The 23307-nt window shown below is 35.9% G+C and overlaps 1 protein-coding gene across 16 annotated transcripts in view; it reads right to left on the reverse strand.

The window, feature by feature from the left end:
* Positions 1 to 334: 334 nt before the first annotated feature.
* PPIP5K2 (diphosphoinositol pentakisphosphate kinase 2) overlaps positions 335 to 23307 on the reverse strand; it is a 53232-nt gene continuing 30259 nt past the window's right edge. For 7 of the 16 annotated variants that reach the window (XM_040579602.1, XM_040579606.1, XM_040579600.1 and 4 more), the window contains 14 exons: positions 21166 to 21307; positions 19861 to 20084; positions 18192 to 18319; positions 17888 to 18002; positions 16472 to 16579; positions 16269 to 16385; positions 15406 to 15579; positions 12860 to 13033; positions 11550 to 11619; positions 9426 to 9545; positions 8475 to 8537; positions 4449 to 4580; positions 2781 to 2909; positions 335 to 2119 (listed from right to left, as the gene is read on the reverse strand). In XM_040579602.1, the coding sequence (XP_040435536.1) occupies positions 2022 to 2119; positions 2781 to 2909; positions 4449 to 4580; positions 8475 to 8537; positions 9426 to 9545; positions 11550 to 11619; positions 12860 to 13033; positions 15406 to 15579; positions 16269 to 16385; positions 16472 to 16579; positions 17888 to 18002; positions 18192 to 18319; positions 19861 to 20084; positions 21166 to 21307 (1794 nt within the window). In that variant the 3' untranslated portion in view covers positions 335 to 2021. Of the gene's footprint in view, positions 2120 to 2780; positions 2910 to 4432; positions 4581 to 8474; positions 8538 to 9425; positions 9546 to 11549; positions 11620 to 12859; positions 13034 to 15405; positions 15580 to 16268; positions 16386 to 16471; positions 16580 to 17887; positions 18003 to 18191; positions 18320 to 19860; positions 20085 to 21165; positions 21308 to 23307 lie in introns of all 16 variants that reach the window. The other 9 variants (XM_040579610.1, XM_040579611.1, XM_040579612.1 and 6 more) reach the window with 9 other exon arrangements.

Raw genomic sequence — 23307 nt, forward strand, 5'->3', positions numbered from 1 at the left:
TCAAATCAGCTCAGTACAGCCCACGTTCTGCCTCATTGCCAGATTAGTAATAGGAAACTGAAAAACACTCACAGTGGTTCTGTATTTAATGTTACCATTCTGCAACAGAAGGAAGCACTGCAGAATGTGTGGCTGCCACTTACCTTTTGAGGAGTGATTACAGCATAAAATGATAAAACCTCCTTTCTTTTAAGTCATGTCCTTCACCACCAAGATAAATTTTGGGTTATTTGCGTATTCATGGCTTATTTCTAAATTGTTTTCCACTAAGTCTACTGAGTGAACTACCCCATGTACTTCACACACTCTTAAAAGAAAAGAAAATGGATAGAAGTTGCCAGAGACTTTGTTTTTATTTAGGAGCATGTTAAAAAAAAAATTATGCCACAGCTTTGGTTGACTGGAATGATGTGCATACTTAAACAGTATTTTTTTAAAAATAGTAAACAAGTACATTCAATTGTGCGCAAGACCAACACTGTGAATAACACAATTACACTACAGAAAATGAAATGTTTTAAGTATATAGCTGTGAAACCCTTCATATTTTTGGTATTTAACCAGCATTTTTAGAATTAAGTCTGCTGAAGCCATTTCATGTGTGGTAAACACTGAAAACAGATCCTATGGAGAAATCAATGTAATTATAGTTGCAAGGGCTCTGGAAACAAGGAAGAGCCCTACTTAAAAATATTACTTGAAAGTGATGTGTTCTGCATTTTAAATGTGAAAGGAATTATCCAACTTGTAGTTTGATAACTGAACCTGAACTTACAAAAGGGGACATTATTTTCATTGATTTGGGATAATTATGATTATTCAATAATTTTTCATGCCACAGATAAAAACACAAGAACTGCTGAGACTGGATAATTCTCTGCACAACCCAGTAACTCACAGTTCCACTGACTTAATAATGCTTTTCACAGCTCTTATAAAAAAACCAACCAAACCCATTAAAGATTTCACATGAGAGTTGTTGCCAACCACCTAGCTTGGAAGGAGAGAGGTATGAAAATTCCCAGGCTATGATGAATCCTGAGTATTTTGTAACAGTAAGCACTGAGTTCTGGTAGACCACAGTCTCTCTCTACTCTGAAGGGATGATAATAAAGCGTAGATGGAATATTTATTATTTTTAGGATAAACTTACTAGCAGACCAGCTGTAACCATTTCTCTTTTTACAAAACCTGCTTTTTAGTATCACCTTTTTGTAGAAACATATGGCAAGGCAAATAAAACTGTCTTTTTAGTAAACAAAAGAAGGTTATATGTTTTTATCAAAAAGACAGTTTTATCCACTGGATGATATACAGGTACCCGTATACAAGCATGTATACTAAACAACAAAAGAGAAGGTGTATTTGAATGTTACAGGTCTGATGTAAACACAGAATAGAAGTAAGAACAGTCAAAAGTGACAATACATTAACTCACTCCATCATGCCTAATTATTGCAGCATACATGATATAAAATAATTCAAGTGCAGAAAATATCTGCTTATCTTCGAAACCAGGCAAAAGTGATCTCTTTGGAAATGTAGTTAAACTAAAAAAAAAAAGCTTCTAGCCAAGATGCGTGTTACATTTCAGCGCACGAAAGAAATTCACTGGGAGATTATAAACTCCTGAAAATAGAAGCTTATAATAACAACAGACAATGCCTTTGTTACACTAATATCAACAGACCCACTGTAACACATACCACTGCATTGGTATTTTCTTTTTGTACAGGTTTACAGTAAATATTTGAAGACACTGAAGAGGTTCAGGTGCAGCTTTTCAACTAAAGGTGTGTATTTCAAATTGATATATATATTTCCTGAAATGTTTTAGAAAATAAGAAAAAGATATTTGACCTAAATATGTAGTGTGCACACTAGTTAACCACGTATAAACTTAAAAGTCTTACGTGCACTATGAACTGCAGACATGAATGGCTTTTGAAAGCTCAGTAATTTAGCTGAACACACGCTAATGAACTGTTTAAGAAGTTGCTTCCAGTTTTGTCTTATCAACTTCAATCCTTTTCCGAAAGAGTTTCACCACTAAATTCTACATCTAGTGAGACCTCTTCAAGAGACAGCTTAACATTAGAAACAAATGACCCAGGGGCAGCTGTAAAGGTAAAGAAAAAAAGTATTAGGTTTTACACTTAAGAATATCCATACTAAAAAGCATCAAAAGCAAGAAGAATGCAAGTTACCTAGCATAGAAACACACACAAAGTTACACTGCATCTAATGAAACCAGAAACGCCACGTGATTTTTTTCTAGAAGCCCTCTAAACAGCACAACCATCCAAAAGCAGTGTGGCTGGCCAACAGTTCAGACTGAATGTACTGACGATTGACTACATCATCATGTTACTGGCAGCTTTAGACAGAACCTGGTCACAGAACTCTATGGTATATGTTCAGAAAACATCTTGGAAATTCTGCCATTTGAATAAATAAATTTTCTTGGCTTGTCTTATGCGGGAGAGAGCTGGAAATACTGTCATACTTCAAAACAAAACCCCATGAATTTTCAGGCCATAGAAATTCTTTCAAACACTTCAGAGGATAAGAGAAAGTAACTAGTAACGCAGTTTTACTGCTAAAACTATTTGTGGAATGCTATTGAGTTCTCGTTGACCCACAAAATGATTTCACTTACATAGACAGGGAACGTTAAGAAATAGCTGTGCTAAGAAATTATGTAATATGTAAGAAAGGATCCTACTGCTAGAAATAATGTAATCAAGTTAGCCATTCTGCCTCTGACAGAAGTTACTTACATAAGGATGGTTTCTCTATTGCTAGCCTTTCAGGCAAAGTTTCAAGTGGTGTTGGTTGAATTTTTGCAGGGGTATATGTATTTAAAGAAATTTTTCTTCCTGACAGTGGAATCATGTAAGTTGGAGAAGCTGAAATGGGGGTTGGGGGTGGGTGAGAAAAGATACACATCATGAATAACAAAAATACTCTCACCTGAATAAAACGTCAAAAATAGCAGCCAAAGAACTGTGTATCTGTCCAGCAATATGGATGCCACACTCCCACAATCTACAGCTCAGCTGCTGATACTGGACTCTAGTGTCAATACTTCAAAGCGTGAAACACAAATCTAAAAATCTCCCTTTTACCTCAGAAAGTGACACAGTAACTTCATGCTGATTAGGCAGCTGATCCAAATTTCAGTAACAGCTGCCTTGCCAGAAGACCAAAAACATTAGTTCTCATAGGTTATAAAGACTGCACTGGATTAGGCATTTGTCCAAAATGCCTATGGGAAGTGCATGAAATACATTATTCTCTAGATAACTTCCAAATGTAAGAAGGCAGAAGGAGAGTAAAGCACCTATGACCTCAGTTCTATCAGGTCTAATTTCCAACCACTTTTTCGCAGAAAGGCGGCAACCAGACCACCACAGAAGTATGAGTTTTTCAGAAGTATTTTTTTGTCTTGTGTACTCTAAATTCTGATTTTGAAAACACAGAAACTTCCGACCCAGTGTAACAAATAATTTTAAATAGCTGAGAACTTTAAAATACCTGTAGGCCTCCTTGAGTTTTTTTTCAGTAACATCACTTTTCTTAAATGGTTTATCTTCCTTCTCAGATATAGGAGGCCTATCCTATCAAATTAGCTGCCAATTAAAATCTGAACTGTATAAAACCAAAATAACAGGGGGAAAAGGGAAAAATCCGATAACAGAAAGAAAAAGGAAAAATCCTAACAGCAAGGTAACCTTTGTATCAGTACTAGAAAGTATAAATTTTCTGATCAAAGCATGATTCTTTAGACATTTCCTCAGGAAGAACGATTTTCAGTCACCTGACACATGAATTATAAGCATCCTACTATGTGGTAAATCTGACCTAACTGAAACCATTTCCAGAGACACAGCAGTAGAATCACAATCTGAAGTCACCTTCCCAGAGACACGCACATGGATAGAATTCAGTTTGCGTTTCATTTCAAGATCACTTAAACATTACACATGCAGCAAAACCTACTAAAAAACTAAGTAACTGCAAGGCATTCCACAGGTGAAAGCCCAAGTAATACTGAAAGAAGCAGGAAATAACCGTTCTAAGATGTAAAAGGCAACACTGCTCTGCTGAGGCTACTGCCAGTACAACAGTATAAAGCTGAAAATACTGCGTGCTCACTAAAAAGCATTCCTTGTAATTCAGCTCACAGTGTGGGCAGTATGGATTAATTCTCAATGTGAGGAAATAAACCCATTACGATTTCTTTAAAACCTTAATTACTACCCCAGCTGGGGTTAATTCCATGAAAGTGTTCACACTGCAAAAATTAAAATTATGGTTTATATACATATTTCTTTTTTTTAAAAGCAGTATTCTTAGTTTACGTGTTAGCTGTAAAATACTGGAAAGATTAACGAAACAATATTTAACAATTTAAAGAGAAAATAATTACAAACTAAAATCAGTACATGTCTCCTGTGGATTCTCCCTTGATGGAGCAGCAACAGATGCAAGAAATTCATCCACCTGCTTCAGAGACAAGGAGTTGTGTAGAGTTTCCAAAGGGCAAATAGAAGGCACCATGGAATATAGTTCAAACCCTGAAAGAAAAATAATAAAAGAAAAAAAGATTTCCAAACATAAGACAGGATTTAAGCTATTGTATAGACAAGTATTAAAGCATCATTAGAAGTACTTATTTTAAATCAGCACATGCAGACATAGTACTCTTGAAATCATGGACACCACATATTCCAGGAGTTGGAATAAGATGTGCCAATTTTCAGGGCATACTCAACTAAAGGTACCATGTAACATACCATGGGATACAAATCCCATGTACACATAAAGTGGTCTTCAAACATTACAGCTGTGCTCTACTACCAAATCAGTTCATGAAAATAACTTTCCTCCAAGACATACTTAGGAAATCACTAAAAAAAACACCCCAAAACAACCAGTCAGGAAATGACAGGATTTCTCCTACTCATTCTGATACCTGCACAGCACTAAATAGGTAACTCATTCATGCAAGTAAAACAGGATAGCTATATTGTCAACTGTTAGCAAACAAGAGCTAAAAATGCTACAAATTCCAAGAAATAAATTGCAGAATCCACATTCTATCATCTTCAGTATTCCGCGAAAACAAACTGTTGCCTTCAATATCAAAAGAAAACTGCTGTTAGCACTTCTGTACCTTAAGGTTACATGTTTTAACTTTGTAAAACAGATTTACACCTACCTTTATGCATTTAAAAACAGTACTTAAAAGACTAGAAATTTAATATATTAGAACAGGTAAGTACAGCAACCCAAAATCTAAAAATTTATTGGACTCTGCTTTTCTGCATTAGTATTGATCATACACCAACCATGCATATCAATTATTACTAACATACTAAAAAGCATTTAAACTTCTTGGAAAAAAATCCCCTGCAGTTCTCTAAGGTGATGCAAGTTTGGTAACTCAATGGAAAGCTCTTCATCCAATTGCATTTCAGTAGAGGAAAGTATATCCATTAGTGTTTTCAACATACAGCTGTAACATTACAACTTTGCAAATCAATATTGTAAATTTACAGTGGCTACAATTTTAAGATTTCTAAATGAAGAAACAATAGTGAATGAAATAATGTTTAGAATTTCAGTTCAAGGTACATTTATTAGAGATAGCATTATGATTGTGAACTGTTCCCTCCCCTAAAATAATAAGCATCAATATTCCTGTGATATCCACTATTCCCCATTCACTCCCCATTTATTGTTTTGCATAGAGAAGGTAACTGAACAGAATTTCAGCCCTCAAATATCTGTATGTATACTTGGAACCACCTTGGCCATACTCAAATTTGAGGGACAGTTGCTTCAAATATACAGTCAACTGAAGTGTATTTATGTCAGCTTCACTTACATTACAAATAAAATGTTGCATTTCATGGAGACTCGGTCTTTATGTACAAAAGAAACACCACCAGATACTTAATTTCTGTTTTCCTATAAAGGCAGTAGCTAAGCTTCAGTGTAAGCACTAAGATGTTTGGCATACGTATTAATGTCCTAAATAACTATGCATGCATGCAAAGCGCAAACCCTTTCTTTGCATTACAATAAAATACAAGATTTCTCTTTACTTTAGTAAATAGTAAATAGTGACAGAATAGTCACTATCACTTGAATGAGGATTTTTTTTTTTAATTTTGCAAAGAACATAGTGGGACAATGTCAGGTTAACTTTTTTAATAATACTGTTATAGTGCAGTTTTACTGGAGACTAAAAAGGAATTTCAAAATACACCCATACCCTTCAAAAAAAGAAAAGAAAACATTTTTCTTCTTTCAGGAATTTTCCCTCCATAGGCTTTTGTTCAGTTTTGACAATTCTGCTATCAGATAGCCATATCCCAGCATGTTGTTGTAGTATCTTTGCATCTAAGGGGTATGACTAAAAAGATACCCTGGAAATCTATCTGCAGTGTTTTATTTGAATATTTTATGATAAATATTTTATGATGTTATGAGAAATAGATTTGAATATTAATGATGAAGCCTGACAGTATCCCTTTTAAAAAGCTGTTTCTGTAAACTAACAGCCTTTGAGCTTAGGCTATCTTTATTCTTAAAGCTCTGTCCTCATCACAAGGCAAGACAATGAAAGGGTTAACGCAGCATCTCAAAAAGCCACCCTGCTGTCTTACATTTAGAAGCTATAGAGACATACCACTGAAGCCTAGAAATTCCACAGAGGAAATGGACCAGCACCTAAAGAGGTGTGGGTTCTGCAGAGGCCCAGAAAATAAGGTAAAGCACTGTCAGAAGATACTTGTTTCACCATGTTCCTTGAACTAAAGATGGGGGGTAGTCTGAAATGAGTTAAGAGGGTGTGGTAATAACATAAAAACCAAGAAAAAACAGAGTGAAAGGGACAAGGAGAATCAAAATGATAGTCCAGAGGACAGACAAAACAACATCAATGTTCTTATGTTAGTGGAGAACCCTTGGAAACCTGAAATATACTTAGGTTTCATAGGAGCATGCATTAATCTTGTAAAAGATGTGTGGTAAAACTGTATTAAATCAATCAGAACAATCAATGCATTCATTAAAAGCAATTTAGACTCTTTTTTAAAGAATGCAGTCACAAAAAGGTAGTGCTAAATGGAACATAAAGTAATCATATTAGACGCTGATACTAAAATGCAGCTCTTACTTTCTAACCTTTTATGCTTTGGAAATACTTGGTTTGAATCTAAAGATTAAAAAATGGACTCCTAACTTCCCTATTTGGAACAGCACACTAGAATTGGCTGTTTAGATCAAGACTGTGTAGCCTCAATAGTATTAATTCAGCTTTACTATAGCAATTTCCCTTCAAGAAGCAGTGCAAAAAGTCACTATGGATTCCAAATTAATGTAATAAAGGACTACTTTGCTTCTCAGCAAAGCCAAACAAAAACTCAGCCCTTTTTTTAACCTTGTTTCTAATCGAATATATTTCAAATCTAACACAAAAATGCTGATGATTTCCACTGCAGTTTCAGTAATATGACCATCACTGTACTCAGCTAGCAGTCATATACACTTTAAAACTGCAATTAAGGAATCTGGAAAAGCTATGTTAAGATGTGGTGGATACTGAAGACAGTCTACTTTTCATGAACAGGATACATTTTGGGCCTATTTAATCATGTAGAAAGGTATGTACAAAATATGGTGCTAAGGAAGAAAAAGACATACCTCTGTCCTGTGTGTTAAACCAGACTTTTTTGTAACTATGGTAGACTGAAGACAAGTTAACTCTCGCTCTTAAAGCTCAAGAGGTCAATGTAACCAACAGGCAGCAATCTTGCTGTGATTTTTAGAGCAATATTTAAGTAATTTGCACATCTGATGAACAGAGAAGTAGGATAAGGTAAAATAAATTGTTGTCTGATGATAAATATAGCAATTTAGCTGGAATGGAACCAAAGCTCTGCTTTAGTTTTTTAACTTGGCATCACTTCAAGAAGATAGTCATAAATGCCAGTTGTCAATTCATTGATTTGTTTTAGAATCAGGAGGCTCAGTGAAACTCAGGATTTTAGAACCAGGAGGCTCAGCAGGAACAAGACAAAGAAGCAGCAGCAGCTATCAAGAAGTGTATGTCCAATAAAGATCAGATTTAATTCCGGTTTTATCTTGTACCATACATTCTGATCACACAAGAAATTGGGGAGAATAATTTATTACAGAGATCATGATTAACAGTAGAACTTCAATTTTTTTAAGGATTTTTCTAAGGAATGAATTTTGATGTTTTATTTATACTAATGAATGGTAAAGAAGGGATTTAGGATATCTAATGATTACAAATATATTTGGAGTTGTGTTTGAAGTTAGGAACGACAGACGGCTGGATGATACTGTACACCCCGTGTTTGAAATAAAAATAAAAGGGATGAAGCAAGGAACCTTCTGTTTTTGTTTTTGTTTTTTAAAATAAAAGCAAAACGTACCATTGGTTGGGTGTCGAGCAAATGAGATAGAAAACCTTTTAACAGCAGAACCGCGTGTGGTGTCTGAGAAAGAGAAAAACAGGTACCTGAAATTTGTAACAGCTACCAAAAGAGGGACATTTTTAAAAAGGAAAGAAAGAACAAAAAAGAAAAGATGAGAAGGTATTAGAACTGAGTGGCATGCAGAGGGGACCAAGGAAAAGGGCTAAAATCTAAATAAGGGTTAAAAAGAAGAAATTTTGGATTGCTGGTAACTACTAGATGTGTAATGAAGTGTATGAAAACAAGCAGAATGAGCTGGTGATTCTGGCATACAAGGTTATATCAGGTTAGAGTAGAACACTGAGTAGTGAACTGGGGGGAAAACAGTATGAATACTGTTTCACCTCAGAGTTATAAAGGTGTGCTTTGGCATCTTTACAGTCTGAAATCGAGTGAGAGAGTTTCTTCTCTACCCTGGATTATCCAAAACTAAAAATCTCCTGCTCTATTGTAATCCAACCCCCACCAAAAAAAGGTCAGGAATCCTAAAATTTTCATTGTCAATACTTAACTTATTAGTTTATAATTTCTTTAATTCCTTGTATATGCTCCAAGTAATTAATTTCATTTCAAGATCAATATGTAATGATAAAACCTGAAGTTTAAAATGAAAAAATAATTTTAAACCTGAAATTTCAGTTTACTTAAAAAAATGCACTTCCTGAAATCTCCTGGCACGCATTACAAGTCTGTGAGCTCTAGTGTTCATTTCAAGACAGAAACACGAATTAACTATGCTATTAAGTTAAATATAAGCAAGCTACGGGCAATAAAGAAGCAACAGAAACTCTATTAATACTAAGGCAAAGGATTGTAGGATTCCATTAAAATCAGTAACCTAGGACTTATCTTTAGAAGTTTAATGTGGCACATGGGTTTGTGCGCGCATGTGCGAGAGTGTGCACATACCATCTATGAAGCCAGAAGAAGTCAGCTTTTTACGATGAGTACGAGCATAATCCTGTAGGTTAGGTGCACTTGAAGAACCCCCGAGCACTGAGGTGCTAAACAGGCCCGCACAGTGAGACCCTGATGGGAGTTAGAGAAAATACATACAACAACCAGGTGTTCGTCCATTCACATTGGGGACGCATGCAGCATGCAAGCACATGGCTCTTACCACACAAAAGGCAGCTTTTGGCAGTGCCTTGGACAGGTTCACAATATGCTTGTAATGTCAGAGTGGTACTTGTAGGCTGAAACTATCATAATTTATTGTGCTTCTACTCATGACACAGCACCCTCTGCTACATGTGCAAAGAGGGGACTGGCTTTAACAAAGTGAGTCCTTGTCCTGTTTTCACTTTTGGTAAAGAAAAGTTACCAGTTAGCATCAATGTAAACATAACCAAAACAACAAAATAAAACCAAGATGAAGATGATATGAAAGTTGTGTGTTTTAAAACCGGCGGTTCTGAAACAAATATAAACTGGAAAAATACTGCTCATTGCTTTAATCCAAATCAACTTTTGAAATGTCAGACTGCAATGAAGTACTCATGCATTTCTTGAGCCTTAATATGGAAATCTTCCTCTTCTAACCCCAACAAAATGTTACCCAAATTGGAAATACTATATTCGTATTTCAGCTACCATAATTGACAGTAAGTAAGTTCCATCAAATTTAGCTTGATTTCCTTTCCAGAGAAGACTTTTGTACATCTCCATGAAAGTGGGAGTACTTTTGTTACAACTCATACACTCCTGCCACTAGGATGGGAGTTTTAATGAATCGCTGAAAGCCACAGACAAAAATATAAACATAATTTTTATAGCCATCTACCACAAATGAAATTTACGTACAACAATGAACAAAATGGAAAAAAATGTTGCATTTTTTTTCCTTCAGTTTTGACTACTAGTTGAAAGGAGAAGTGGTTTTTCACTCAGAACTTATCTTTTACTTTTTAGATAAGTAGCAGCAGATTTTTTGTGAAAATCAACTCTCTCTTCAGGGATACTTCTTTTCATCACTTTTAATGACCCAGTGAGGGGAAACATTAGTAGCACATGTGACCAATCACAGGCAAGATAAATTGGTGCCAGGCCTGTGGCAAAAGCCTTTCACGCCAAATGTAATACCTTAACCTACACACAGAAATACATCAACTTCCACAAGCCATATTGTGTCACACATTGGCAAAAGAAAAGTTATTTAACTTTAGCAAGCACACAATATAAACAAGAGCACCTGATGTATGCATTTTACTAAGGGAAAAATATAATAGGGAGAAAAGTATCACAGAAAGATTAGACATACAAAAAATACAATATTTACAAAGAAAGTAAAAGCTACTTCTAAGTCTATGCATGTAGCTTATGCATTTTTTACACTTCATTTTTCCCATGAAAAGACACACTTAAAGAAAAAAATGCAATGTTGATTTACAGTAGTGCACAATTTCATGTTTTTACATACAAGACATGTATGCCTGTTTCAAAGAAGCAACAGAAAAGCACCACTTGAATTAAAAGAATTTGAAATAATTAATTGAATTATAGCATGATTCATTCCAATGCTGAAAGGAAGAAACTGATTTTAGGAGAGGGAATGTGTACAAAACCCCTGATATTATCAAGAAACTTGAGGTTTGTTCCCCATCCCCCTCCCCCTTGATGAAACAGCTTCAGTTCCATCAACTGCCCACAGTAGGAAAGGTTGATCTTCAAGAAAAGTGTTTTAACAGTTTCCAGTGCAGGCCGTTTCAATTCAAAGATTCTTGCAAAACCCAAAAGCTCAGTCATGAATTACATTATCTTAAAAATATACTTTATGTTAAAAATGATCCTGTGTACCTGTTGCGACCAGTACAGAGTCAGTAGTGTGAACAATGTCAAATAATTTTCTCTATTAAACTTTTGCTGCAGAAAAATTGCCCTGTTCATATGCAGACACTAGGCATATATTACTGGTAACATGTACTACGGGGTCTTGTTAACATAAAAGCTACTCAAAGAATGTACAACTGTACAGAACAACGGGCAGGTGGAAAGCTGCTAACATCAAACAAAATTTCAATTGTAGGCACATACCTAGACCACTCTGCTTTTGTTCCAGAATAGTTCTCGGCGTTCTTAAGTTACTATTGCTTTCTGATAGGACCTGGATATAAAAAACAGAAAAATAAGGGAAAGTAGAACAGCAGCATGAAACATCCATTTAACTTGATACAGCAGCCTGTTTCAGACATACAAATGTTAATAAGCTGTATGATAAGTGTTAGTAAAAATATGTAAAGGAAACATGAAAGATCATGCAATATCCCCTTCTGAAGGGAGTCCATTTCACATATGAGTTCCTTGCAATGAAGTGGTGCAAAGCAAGCATTCAGAATGAGAAAGGACACAGACCAAGACCAATATGAGAACAGACATTTGAGACATTTTATTTCATTTTACCAAACGCACTCTCCTAAACTGCGCCTGTATTGAAAAAAGGAGGGGAGGGAAGGAAAGACAGACAAGCTATTGAGGACACCATACAATCACTGATCCATGCATGGGCTCAATCAGTGTAATCTTCAGATGCTCACAGCCTTTACTGATATAAACTTTTCCTATGTAAATAGTTTTAGAATTTTCCACAATAAAAAGAAATTATGAAAATTTTCAAAGAAAAAGGATATGGTTAACAGAACACCATCCATTGTTATACATGTAAACAATATTTTGACATACTAAACAATCTTTAGATCTTCACTCGTACTTAAAAAGAAAATTTACTGTTTCTTTTTTTTCCTGCCTTCCCCCCACAACATTTAGGAAAATCTTCAAAATATTGTACAAGTCAATGGATGATGTCCCGTGTTGGGAGTTTCAGATACCTCCAGATACAGAAGGCGAGAATTATTAGTGCTAGAGTTTTTTCCCTGCAATAGTTAATACCAGGCCACTGAAAATATGATATATGCAAAACAAGTTTTGAATAGCAGTATGAAGTACCAAATAATTATTTGAAATGGTATTGGTTGCAATTATTAAAAAAAAAAAAAAAAGTTTTTCAATTTACCTACCACCAAATTAATCAATGCTGTTTTTAAAGTCTTAAAGGACAACTAAACCAAAGCAGAAGTCTGTTTCATTAGGCAGTAGACTAAGTCTTTTTTACTGTGATAACATTTGTAATTCCTATAAAGAAACCAAATTTTTAGGAAAATGTATGGCACATTTAGTGGAAAAACATGCACTTGCTCTTTTTCCCCCCAAACATTCTCGGGAACTGATTTTAACAAGTGGACAATTTCCTTCAAACATAATCCATAACAAGGGATTAGATGTCCTTAAAGACAGTTCGTTGTTGCTTGGAATGCATAATAATGTTTAATGAAGTAAAGTTTAAAAACCTGTTGCCATGAGCCAAAAATACTGGATGTGAAAGCCAATGATTTAGGGGAGACAGGGGAAGAAGTGATTTGTTCCCCTGATCTGCGTCTTCGACGCCCAGTACCCACACCACTGGTGTAATGCAGCCAGGTACCAATACACTCTGGGCTAGACACACTCAGGGGGCTCTCTTCCTGGAAGTGAGAAAGGGGGCAAAAAACAGCAAAGCATGCAAAGTTAGATTCAACAGAGCCAAATGAACAGAAAAGAAAAAAAACCACTCTGCTTGCACCCTTTTATATACTGCTTTTAAAACTATTAAACAGCAAATAGGGAAGATTAATAGTACAATATTAGGAACTTAATAGTTCCACTTCAATCTTTTCATCCAATTATATCTTTTAATATAACACTTTAATCAAATTTCTGGTAGACTAGTTATTAGACATGAGAGATAAGTAATTCTTATCAATAATTGATTTATAATTTTAATAATTTCTCACATGTTGGAAACAGAACTTCTGTTATCCTTGACACACTGTTTAATAGTTTCCCCCCTCTAAGTACATTCAACTTTCCTATTTATTACTTAAAAGTTTTCATTTCTAGCCTATAACCTTATCTGAAAGACTCTTCATTTTTAGAACTGCTTTTCAGACTTTACAGCTGACTCACTGGTAGTAGCACCAACCTGACTGGTAATAGTTTTCCAACCTCAAAAAAGCCCTAAAAATTATCTGATGGTGGACACCTATTAAGACTTCAAGGGAGGACAGTGTCAGGCTAAGAGTCTCCCATTTCCTACATCATTACGTATCATTAGCAATCAAGTTTTTTAGCAATACATAATTTGGTTTTCAACGCCAATGAGCTTTACTTTCATGTTTTACCGTTAGAACTCTGCTTTTTTTTTTTATTTTATTTTCATGACTCAATCAGTTGCAATTATTCTGCAAATATTGCTGACTACACCCCAGATTAAAACTTCCATGTAATCTCACACCTGACAGTGTGCTTTCAAGTAAATGGACACAGGTGAAGAGAGAATTCCCTTATAAGAAAACAAACCAAACCAAAACAAAAAGGTTCAAGGCAGTTGCAGTTTAAGTTGTAATGACTGTCTTTAAACACTTCAAAATACCTTTTGGTTTAAATATTCCAAATACTGGTTTTGCAGATTTCAGTAGGCCAGATGAAACCTCCAATTTTATTTTTTCAAAAACCTTTCATAGTGTATGTTTTCTTTGTATCAGCTATTTTCTTCCAGCAAATAAACAAGCACTGAATGCTAAAACACATCTATCTGAACATAATACATAGCTATACAGTCAAAATTTAGCTATTCATGTTATTGATACCTTTTGAAAGTAACTTCTACGTAATTTACGACAATGAAAATGATTAAAAGTTTGAAGTAATAGACTATTAAGTTGTGTGTATGTGAACTCATAACTAGGAGGGGAGTTTGCATGATCATAGCGAAAACAGCTTTTAAAAATAAAAAAATACTGATGTTGTGAGCATTTGTTTATGATAAAACTTGGAAATAGAAAATGTAAGACATTGACATTTATTATCTCTGTTAATTTATGGAAGTCATGTGAAGTTATACAGATATCCTTATAGAAGGGAACCATGCATCTTTTTCTCTCCACACTACCAATAACCAAGTTACTTGCAAATCTGTAATACTTTCATTGCACGCAAACAGCCCATTCCCAACACAGATATGAAAGGAAAAGCTTTTGGTGTGAATCTTCATTTCTGATGGTTTTAAGCAACTGAAAATGAGGCAATAAGAAGCTGTTAGTCTGCTCCTAGCATTAATATCACAGAAGTGCCACTATGCACCATCTGAAGCTTTGCCACTCAACCACAGAAATGGTATCAGTGATACTGCCGTGCATCCTGCAACCCCCGTGACATTAAAGCTGTGTCTGTGAAGCACACCTACATGTCATGGCCTTCAAGACAGGAGACTAGACTGTTCAAGATGTGATCTAAAGAATTAATGAAGCACAAACCCCACCCACTTAAAAAAAGCTTCCAGTTTATTCTCTTACCTTCAAATGCTTGACAAGTGGAGTTACTTTCACTCCACGTGAAAGCAAATACAGCAGAAGACATGTCTCTCACCTTCTGTACCTCCCCTACCACCCCCAATCCCAACATTCCCTCTCAGCATGATCACCCTGAAGGTTTGTTTAATTCCCAATAGCAGCTGTCTTGTAAGGGTGAATACAAAATAATGTAAGTTAGTTTGAAGATGTAGGTTTAGATTGAAAAAATCTTCATTTTCAGGTATCAGCTTTTCTAAAATGGCTTAAAAAGAAAAAAGGAAATAAGTCTTATCACAAAATAATAATTCATTTAGGAAAAAAAATTTCCTTCAGACAAAATTACTGCCATGGAAGATTTCCCATAGAATAAGAACAACCCTTTTGTGAGACATAATATCATACTGGTTCTGTGTAATCAAAAGCAGAATTACATCTGGTTTTGTTTTGTTAAAAGTAAGCAAAAGTCATTTCTGTGAAAAAACATTATCTGGAACATAAACACTTACTTCAACAGAACCAATCTTCCTGGATCTTGGAAGGGGTGACTTTCTGTGTATGTGAATTGGGTCTGAAACCATTGGCTTGAACATCACTACTGACCGATCTGCTTCATCTCTCTTAGGAGCGTGTGCCTCCTCATCACTATCATTTCTGTGAGAGGTTTTCCTTGAGCCTTCATTCTACAAACAATACATGATTAATTTTTAATTTAGCTGCACACCTTGCAACTTACAGACAGAAGTGTCTGTTAAATAAATCTTCTGTGAAAACATAAAGCAAGCTGACGTTAAAAATACAAGATGTAAATCAAGTATTACTGAACAAATTGCTCTAGACTATGTGTATTTGCTCCTAACCAGCCACATTATGATAGCGTGGTTCTAATTAACCACATTGCTCTGGCTGCATAGTAATATAATAAAATGCTGGCCCCACCAGTCAATAGAAGATTTCCAGTCAAGCTCAGCTTTCATTCATTTCTCAAAAAGGAGGTGGTAACTCCACAGACCCACCCATACCTCTTTGAAAAGTCTTTCTTCAACAATCAGTGTTCATAAACATGCCAAAATGCCTTACTTTAACTGAGTTGCCAGATATCATTGATGTGATACTGATGTTGGTACCACTTTTCTTACAATGAATATTTCGTATTTCTAGCAAAAGCTCTGGCAAAGCCATAGAAGGACCAAATTACTTGTGTCCATTACCTCAGTGTCCATTCAAAATGGAACAACGCATTGGGACTGCCCATATTTTACCAAACATTTTTCTACCAAGACAAAATTTTTTACTAAAAAAATTGCCAGCGTTTATTTTAGGTATGTCTGCATACAGAACTTCTGCTTTAAAGAAAAGGCCTAATTATTACCTCTCTGGAGGCAGGTCTGTATCCATATCCAGCTGGTAAATTTTTATCTTCCTCACAGCCTTTGGCTCCTGGACTAAAGTGCAGCTCTACATGAAAACGTTCTTCTGAAGAAAGTTCCTGAAGGAAAATTATTAAGGAGGTTTATACTTTAATACGCAGCTTAGCACGACTTGTTTCTGAAGAGATTTATCCATTTTAAATACCTTGTTTGGATCCTCATAAAGCATGATAACAATCTGTGTCATGTAATTCAGTTCATTGACAACATTTAAATAATCCATAGCTCGTTTCCATTGTTCATCTTTTGATTCCTTATGAAGAGGGGGGGAAGGGGGGAAAAGCAACAAATAAAAAACAGCGATTTTCTTTAAAAAGACTGTTAGTTTCCCTTTTTCCCCATTTACACGGATTTTACATACAGACTAGAAGCACAAAGCTTTTCACAGCTAAGGAAAAAACAGATACAACCAGAAAAAAAAAGTGACTTATCAAATGAAAAGTTGAGATCAGAACTTTTCATACTTTATTTCAATGTACCTTTCATGTTCTTTCACAAATGATGATATATATCTTGTAGACAGAGACACTATTTTAAACTCCCCCGATGGCAAATGTTAAATCTTGCAATAAACTCAGTTCAGCTAGTATACTGTGGAAAGTGTTTCTAGATATTGCTCTGCCAGTCAAACAGAGTAAATGAAAGCTTCTAGTATGTAGATGAAATACAACCATCACATCCCAAACTATTTAAAATGAGTATTCACCTATTTTCATGCTCTAGAAAAAATACTTCAAAGAAAACTTAAAAGTTTATCAGCCTAAACCTAGGAATGTATCTGCTGTAGCATATGTCACAGAGGTCTAGGATTAAAAATGCTTTTTGCCATCAGTGAGTTTAGTCATCTATTACCAGAAGAAAGCACGTCAATACAACCACTTAGAAAGTTAGTATATTAATCCAGCTCTATCTTAGAAGCAGCTGCATAGGCTTTGTAGTGCTGCGTTTAGCCTCTCCAAGAGGTCAGTTAGGTCATTTCTGAATCTACAGATCTTGTATTTTTTAGTCCTTTGTTTCAAAGCCAATCAGATGGAGAATAACGCACCTCCTTCAAGGTATTCTATGACAATGTAGGAAAGTAAGAGAACCCACTGAACAGGAGAAACTTCACATGACATGAGCCTTCTTCAGGTCAGGTAGGCAGGTCTTGACAATATGCCAATGGTCAAAAATAAGCAGCCAGTTCAAAAGTAAATTCAAGAGAACCCCAAATGATAACTTGAAGGAAAGAGAGTTACAAGAATTATAGGTGGCAATGTAAGACAAAAGAATGGGTTATCTGCCCTTTTAAAACCTCTTTGAGACCATAACATATACAGCTGATAACACCAATGGAAGTCAGCATCACTTCAAAGGGCGTGCTGATTTCCACCAATGTGAACACCAGCAATTTGAAATATGTCTCTGCATATACAATAGGAAATCAATTGTTTAAAAGTGTGATAGATTTCAAAGTCACTTAAGAAAACTAAGATTCCAATTAATACAGTCTTAGTTAGATTGAGTCCTTTTGGTTCCTTTAAAAATATCACAGCTTTAACAGGAAAAGTGTTCAACTTACATCACATAAGGCACCATAACGAAGGGTGGACAACAGGGAGTGGACATGACTCTCGCTGGTGAAATACAGCCGTGTACGAACATGGCGTTCAGGGGACATAACACCCCTGGAGTAACTTGAAAGAAAAAAAACCCACTTACTATCCCATAAGGAGATGCGTGCCTATTTTAGAGAAAGCTGTCAACAAATACTACTTATAAAATTATTATGAGCTAGTAGGACATTCCAAATATGAAAGCTATGGAATACTTCCATGAAGTATTACAGAAATTAATGTAACCATGTAAAAAAATAAAAGACTTACAGAGGGTGGAGCTTATTTACAGTATCATCGTCTTGAGTTCTCTGAAGGTCAGAACGGATTTTTCTAACGAGGGGGGTACAGTAACCTTTGGCAATCTCTAGTTTCTCAGCCTTAGAAATACCATACTCCTGTGTAAGAACAAAGTGACTTTCAAAATTCAGTTAAAAATGAAAATGCCTTCTAATTCAAAGCTTGTATATTAAAGCTGATTAGTCATCTATTAGTTTGCTCTGGTTGCAAACTGTTTCGTTTAATGTTTTTATTACATTTGATTACTGATGTCTCTTCATGTAACAAGAGGTTTGCCTTTTTGCTGTTTGATTTCACACAGAGAAACAGTTTTTAATTCACTAGTCAAACCACAAAAGTGGATCCACATTCTGGTATGATGAAGCTCTTTTCCTTAAGCAAAACATCTAGGGAACTATTCCTCCTCCCCACCCCACATTTACATATCTATGATGCATTTCATCTCACCTGATTTCATGTAATTTTTTTTTTTAAGTCATTAAAGAAACAGACACATTACCTACTTAATATGTCTATCTTAATTTGGGATAAAACACCCCACAGATCTCCTATTCTCAAATAATGCTGAAAATGTTCGTTAAATACAACCAGAAAATAATGTACGTGTTACAGTATCTACAGTATTTAAAAATTTGCTCTTCCAGAAGCTTCATGGGTTATGCTGCATGTGATATAAAAGCACTCTCACCATTTGGTGGATCTTCTGGTTACCCAAGAAAGCAATGTGAGCACTTTTCCTTTGCATTATGTAGGCTTATCAAGCTTTCTTTGTTTTTCTTCCTTCACTATATGTTGGAAGTTTCTTCCTTCACTATTTTACCTGCTCTTCTCTAACACTGTAAAAAATTTAAGCTTAACAGGCCCACATAACACTACACATACTTAGTATCATTGCTAGTTTTGCCCTCCTTGCTGTCAGGGACTGTGAGAAATGGGGAGAGAAAGAATTTCCCTCGCTGAATACGATATGGAGAACACCTCCCTTACAACAGTGCTCTGTAGCCACAGGGACACCTGGGGAAAGCTTTCATCTGGTTCTGTCCTGTTATCACAAAACAATTTCACGTCCTGCAGCCTGTAACATTTTAGAGCTAACTTGAGTGGTATATGGAAGTGTAACTTGTACTGTTTTCTGGCCTGAAATTCTACGAAACCTAATATATACATTTTTATCAGGGAGTGTTAGCAGCCTGAAGCAGCAGAAAGGTCTTTTAAAATTTAAATTGCTTACGACAAGTGAAATTAGATGGGGATTAACAATGTAATTTGCAAAGACCCTGAAAATGAAATTTTTGGAAGCAGAAAGAATGAAATTAAATGCCATTTCAGAATACACAGCTGTGCACAGAGGCACCGCTTAAATCTGTGAAGAATGGCTGAGATGAACCACTTTTAATACACTGCAGTAAAGGAAACAGACATGTTACACAGTTCAAATTGCTACCAAGATTTTCTTTGAACACAGTTTAATGAATCAGATTTTTCATACAAAAAATGATCAGCTTGCTACTAGAAAATAAGTAACGTTAAAGACTTCTATTACTGCAAAATACAGAAGACTTCAATAGGAAAGACAGAGTACATGTTTTCATTAAATTTGAAAAAGCATTTATTGTATATAATAACTGAAAATGCTTACCTGAGGGATCACAATGTCAGCTAAAGCCTTTGAAAGCCTGTATAATTCCATTGTGTTTTCTAATTTTAAGGAGCCATTGTGCTGCACATCATATTTTATACAGTCGTAAATATCAGGAATTTTGCTAATATCGTATCTTCCATTTTTTGTTTTAAAGTCTTTTTCCAGCTTGGCCCACCTACGCAGCATCAGTTCAAGGGTTTCACTGTGGTACAGCTGAATATCTGGATAGACACATATCTCCATAAGTAATCAAGACCATCCAAGTAACAAAAAGGAAATTTTAATTGTATGGTAGTAACAGTTGAATACAGAGGGATAAAAGGGATCAAATAAGTTAACTGTGTTACTTCTTAGAGGGAACAGATATGCATATGGTAAATTTTACTGCTGAAAGCATCACAGCTACATAGCTACATTAAGCTCGTTTAAAGCTTCACTGCAGAAACGCACCGCCAGCCCTTTAAACAAAGCTACAGCACCAAGAATAAGGCATCCACAGCACAGATCAAAAAAGCAACAAAAGCAACAACAAAAAAAAAAAGCTGTAGGAAAATTCTAGGAGGCAGGAAGAGGAGCAGGACATCATCTCTGTTTCAGAACAGACCACACACCTTATTTGTCTCTTTCCTGCATGTGTCAACAGCAAGACCCAAGAAACTGGTAGAAAGGATGGATTATCCCCATCCCAGGACATCAGATTAGACCCAATAGACAAAACCCACCAAGACCATGCACAGGTGACACTTGTACTGCTCAATCTTAGGACAGAAGCTGTTTGCATACTATACACTGCAGGCAACACTGAGAGCAAATATTACAGTATTCAGTTAGTATCAAAAAACCACTGTGGTCACTTCATGCTCCAGTTTTCCTGCACCACTGGTTCACCATCATTAATACTGAGCATCACTGTATGCATTACTACTGCACATCTTACAGCAAGCAACAGATCTTCACCAAAGATTCTTAAATATAAAGATGTACGTATGTAACTTAGCTTTAGTACCATCTGCTTTTCTTATTACCTTTGTGGACTGCTGAGTTTCAAATAACTAAGACAACAATTTATGCAAACGTTTGAGGACTACCCTGAACTTCGGAACATCAAAAAGCTTTTACCTGTAATATGACCATGAGTTTCTCCTGCTTTTTACTTTAAAATTATGCATGTGGAAACAGACTGTGAAAATCCTTAACTCAATTCAAGTTCTGCTAAAAGCGTATTTAATGAAGTTATGTTACAATTCTCTCTCAGATGTAAACAAGAGGAACTAAATAGAACTACAAAAATGTTTTAAGTACCTGCAGACTTTGGATCTTCCATTCTTTGCCTGATCTGAGAAGTCAAGCTCTGGATCAAGGAATAGACCTTGTCACATGTCTTTACAGGATTTTTAATAACCTGCATTGATTTTATCAATGAGATGCTTCCAGATGGAGTAAGCTGCAATTTGAGATAAACACAACATTATCCAAACAAACTGACTAGATTTGAAAGAACTAGGGAGGTAAGATGGAACAGATGGAAGATTCCAAGTATTGGAGGAAAAGCATTCAAGCAGGGTGGTATTAATTTTTGAAACCACTTCTCAATTATCTACTCTATTTGAGGCATTAAGAAAAGAAAATACATCAAAAGGTAGTAAGATTTACTAGAGGTTCAGAGCTGACAAGAAATTCATAGGAGTCCTAAAGCTCTCTTTTTGTTCCCAGACAGGAAAACTGGAAAGACTTTGAAAACTTTGAACATATTTAGCTACTTTCCAGAACTTCCTTTCAAGTAACTACTGTATTCAAAAGCTTACAAAAAAAATCTGTAAGAAATGTTATCATTAGGCTACACACATCACAAAAATTTTATTTAGCATAACTGGAAGGAAGAACCAGATTTGCAACAGTAACCGATACCTGAAAAAAAGTTTGTCTCTTCCTGTTTTAGGTTTTTGTTTCTATAGGACTGCAGCACACAAACACAAACAAAAAGAAACCCTTTAAATGCACATATATCAAGAACACACAAGATGTCCTTAAGAGCTGACTTAGAAATTGTAGAAGCTACAAATTGTCACCATCAAGTTGAGTGTCACTAAAACAATACAGTCAATATCCATGTAAGTGAGACTCAGCCTCATTTTTTCAGAGAAGTCTGCATTATCCAAAGGAAGCTCTCCTGCTTTTGGCCAGGATAGACTTAGTTCTCTTTCTAGTAGCTGGTATAGTGTTGTGTTTTGGTTTTGTGCTGAAAACAGTGTTGGTAATACACAGATGTTTTAGTTCTTTTTAAGCAGTGTTTACACTAAGTCAGAGACTTCTCAGCTTCTCACTCTGCCCCACCAGTGAGTAGGCTGGGGGGCACAAGAAACTGGGAGGAGACGCAGCCAGGACAGCTGACCCCAACTGACTAAAGGGATATTCCTTACCACATGACATCATTCTCAGCATATAAACTCTCCTGGAGATGGCTGAATACCTGCCTGACAACGGAAAGCAGTGAATGAACTTGTTTTGCTTTGCTTGCATGCGTGGCTTTTGCTTTACTTATTAAACTGTCTATACCTCAATGCACAAGTTTTCTCACTTTAACTCTTCCAATTCTGTTTCCCATCCCACCTGGGAGAGAGTGGCTGTGTGGTGCTTAGTTGCTGGCTAGGGTTAAACAACAACATAAGCAAATTACAATATCAAACAACAATTGACATACATTTCACATACCTATTTGCACTTTCCCCAGTTTCCTCAAATGCATAGGATAATTTAGATTTTTTAGCCCAGGGGTCCTCACACTTTTTAACCAGGGGCCGGCGAGGATGCAGTGGCAGGCAGCCATCTGCGGCTGCTTGGTTTCCCCCTCCCAGCCCCTGTCGGTGGGGGTGGGGGGTGTGTCTGTAAATACCGGGGGCCGGATTGAGGACCCTGGGGGGCGTATCCAGCACGTGGGCCGTAGTTTGAGGACCCCAGTTTTAGCCTTTGTCTAAGAGTAAGCAGTTCCTACCTCCCTATTATGACCAAGTAAAGTGATAGGAAAGGTGCTCTGGTACAGAAAAAAAACATACAGATTGTTTTCCCAAGTAGCAAGTAAGTTAAAAAAACCCCCGAAAATATCCAAACCAGAAGAGTTATTGTCACTTTACAATCCCAAAGGTTAGTTATTTTCAGTGACTGTCTAGTAAAATGGGGGAAAATGAATAAATCCTTGAGACCTTGTACCGTCTCGCTTTTTCCCCCCAAGTACTGCTGAATCCACTGCTAGCAGTAGTTTGGATGGTACTTTTAATTACTGTTTAAAAAATAAAATCCACGTGAAGTGGATCATACAGTGTAATAAAATTATTTTTCAATCATTTGCTCTCAATACCTTTTCAAAAATAGCATTTTAGCTTAAACATCATTTGAGGACTTGTATTTAGTTGTTATACCAGACAGAGTAAGTGCAATTGAATGAGA

Source organism: Falco naumanni, chromosome Z (genome assembly GCF_017639655.2).
Source record: "Falco naumanni isolate bFalNau1 chromosome Z, bFalNau1.pat, whole genome shotgun sequence".
NCBI lineage: Eukaryota > Metazoa > Chordata > Aves > Falconiformes > Falconidae > Falco > Falco naumanni.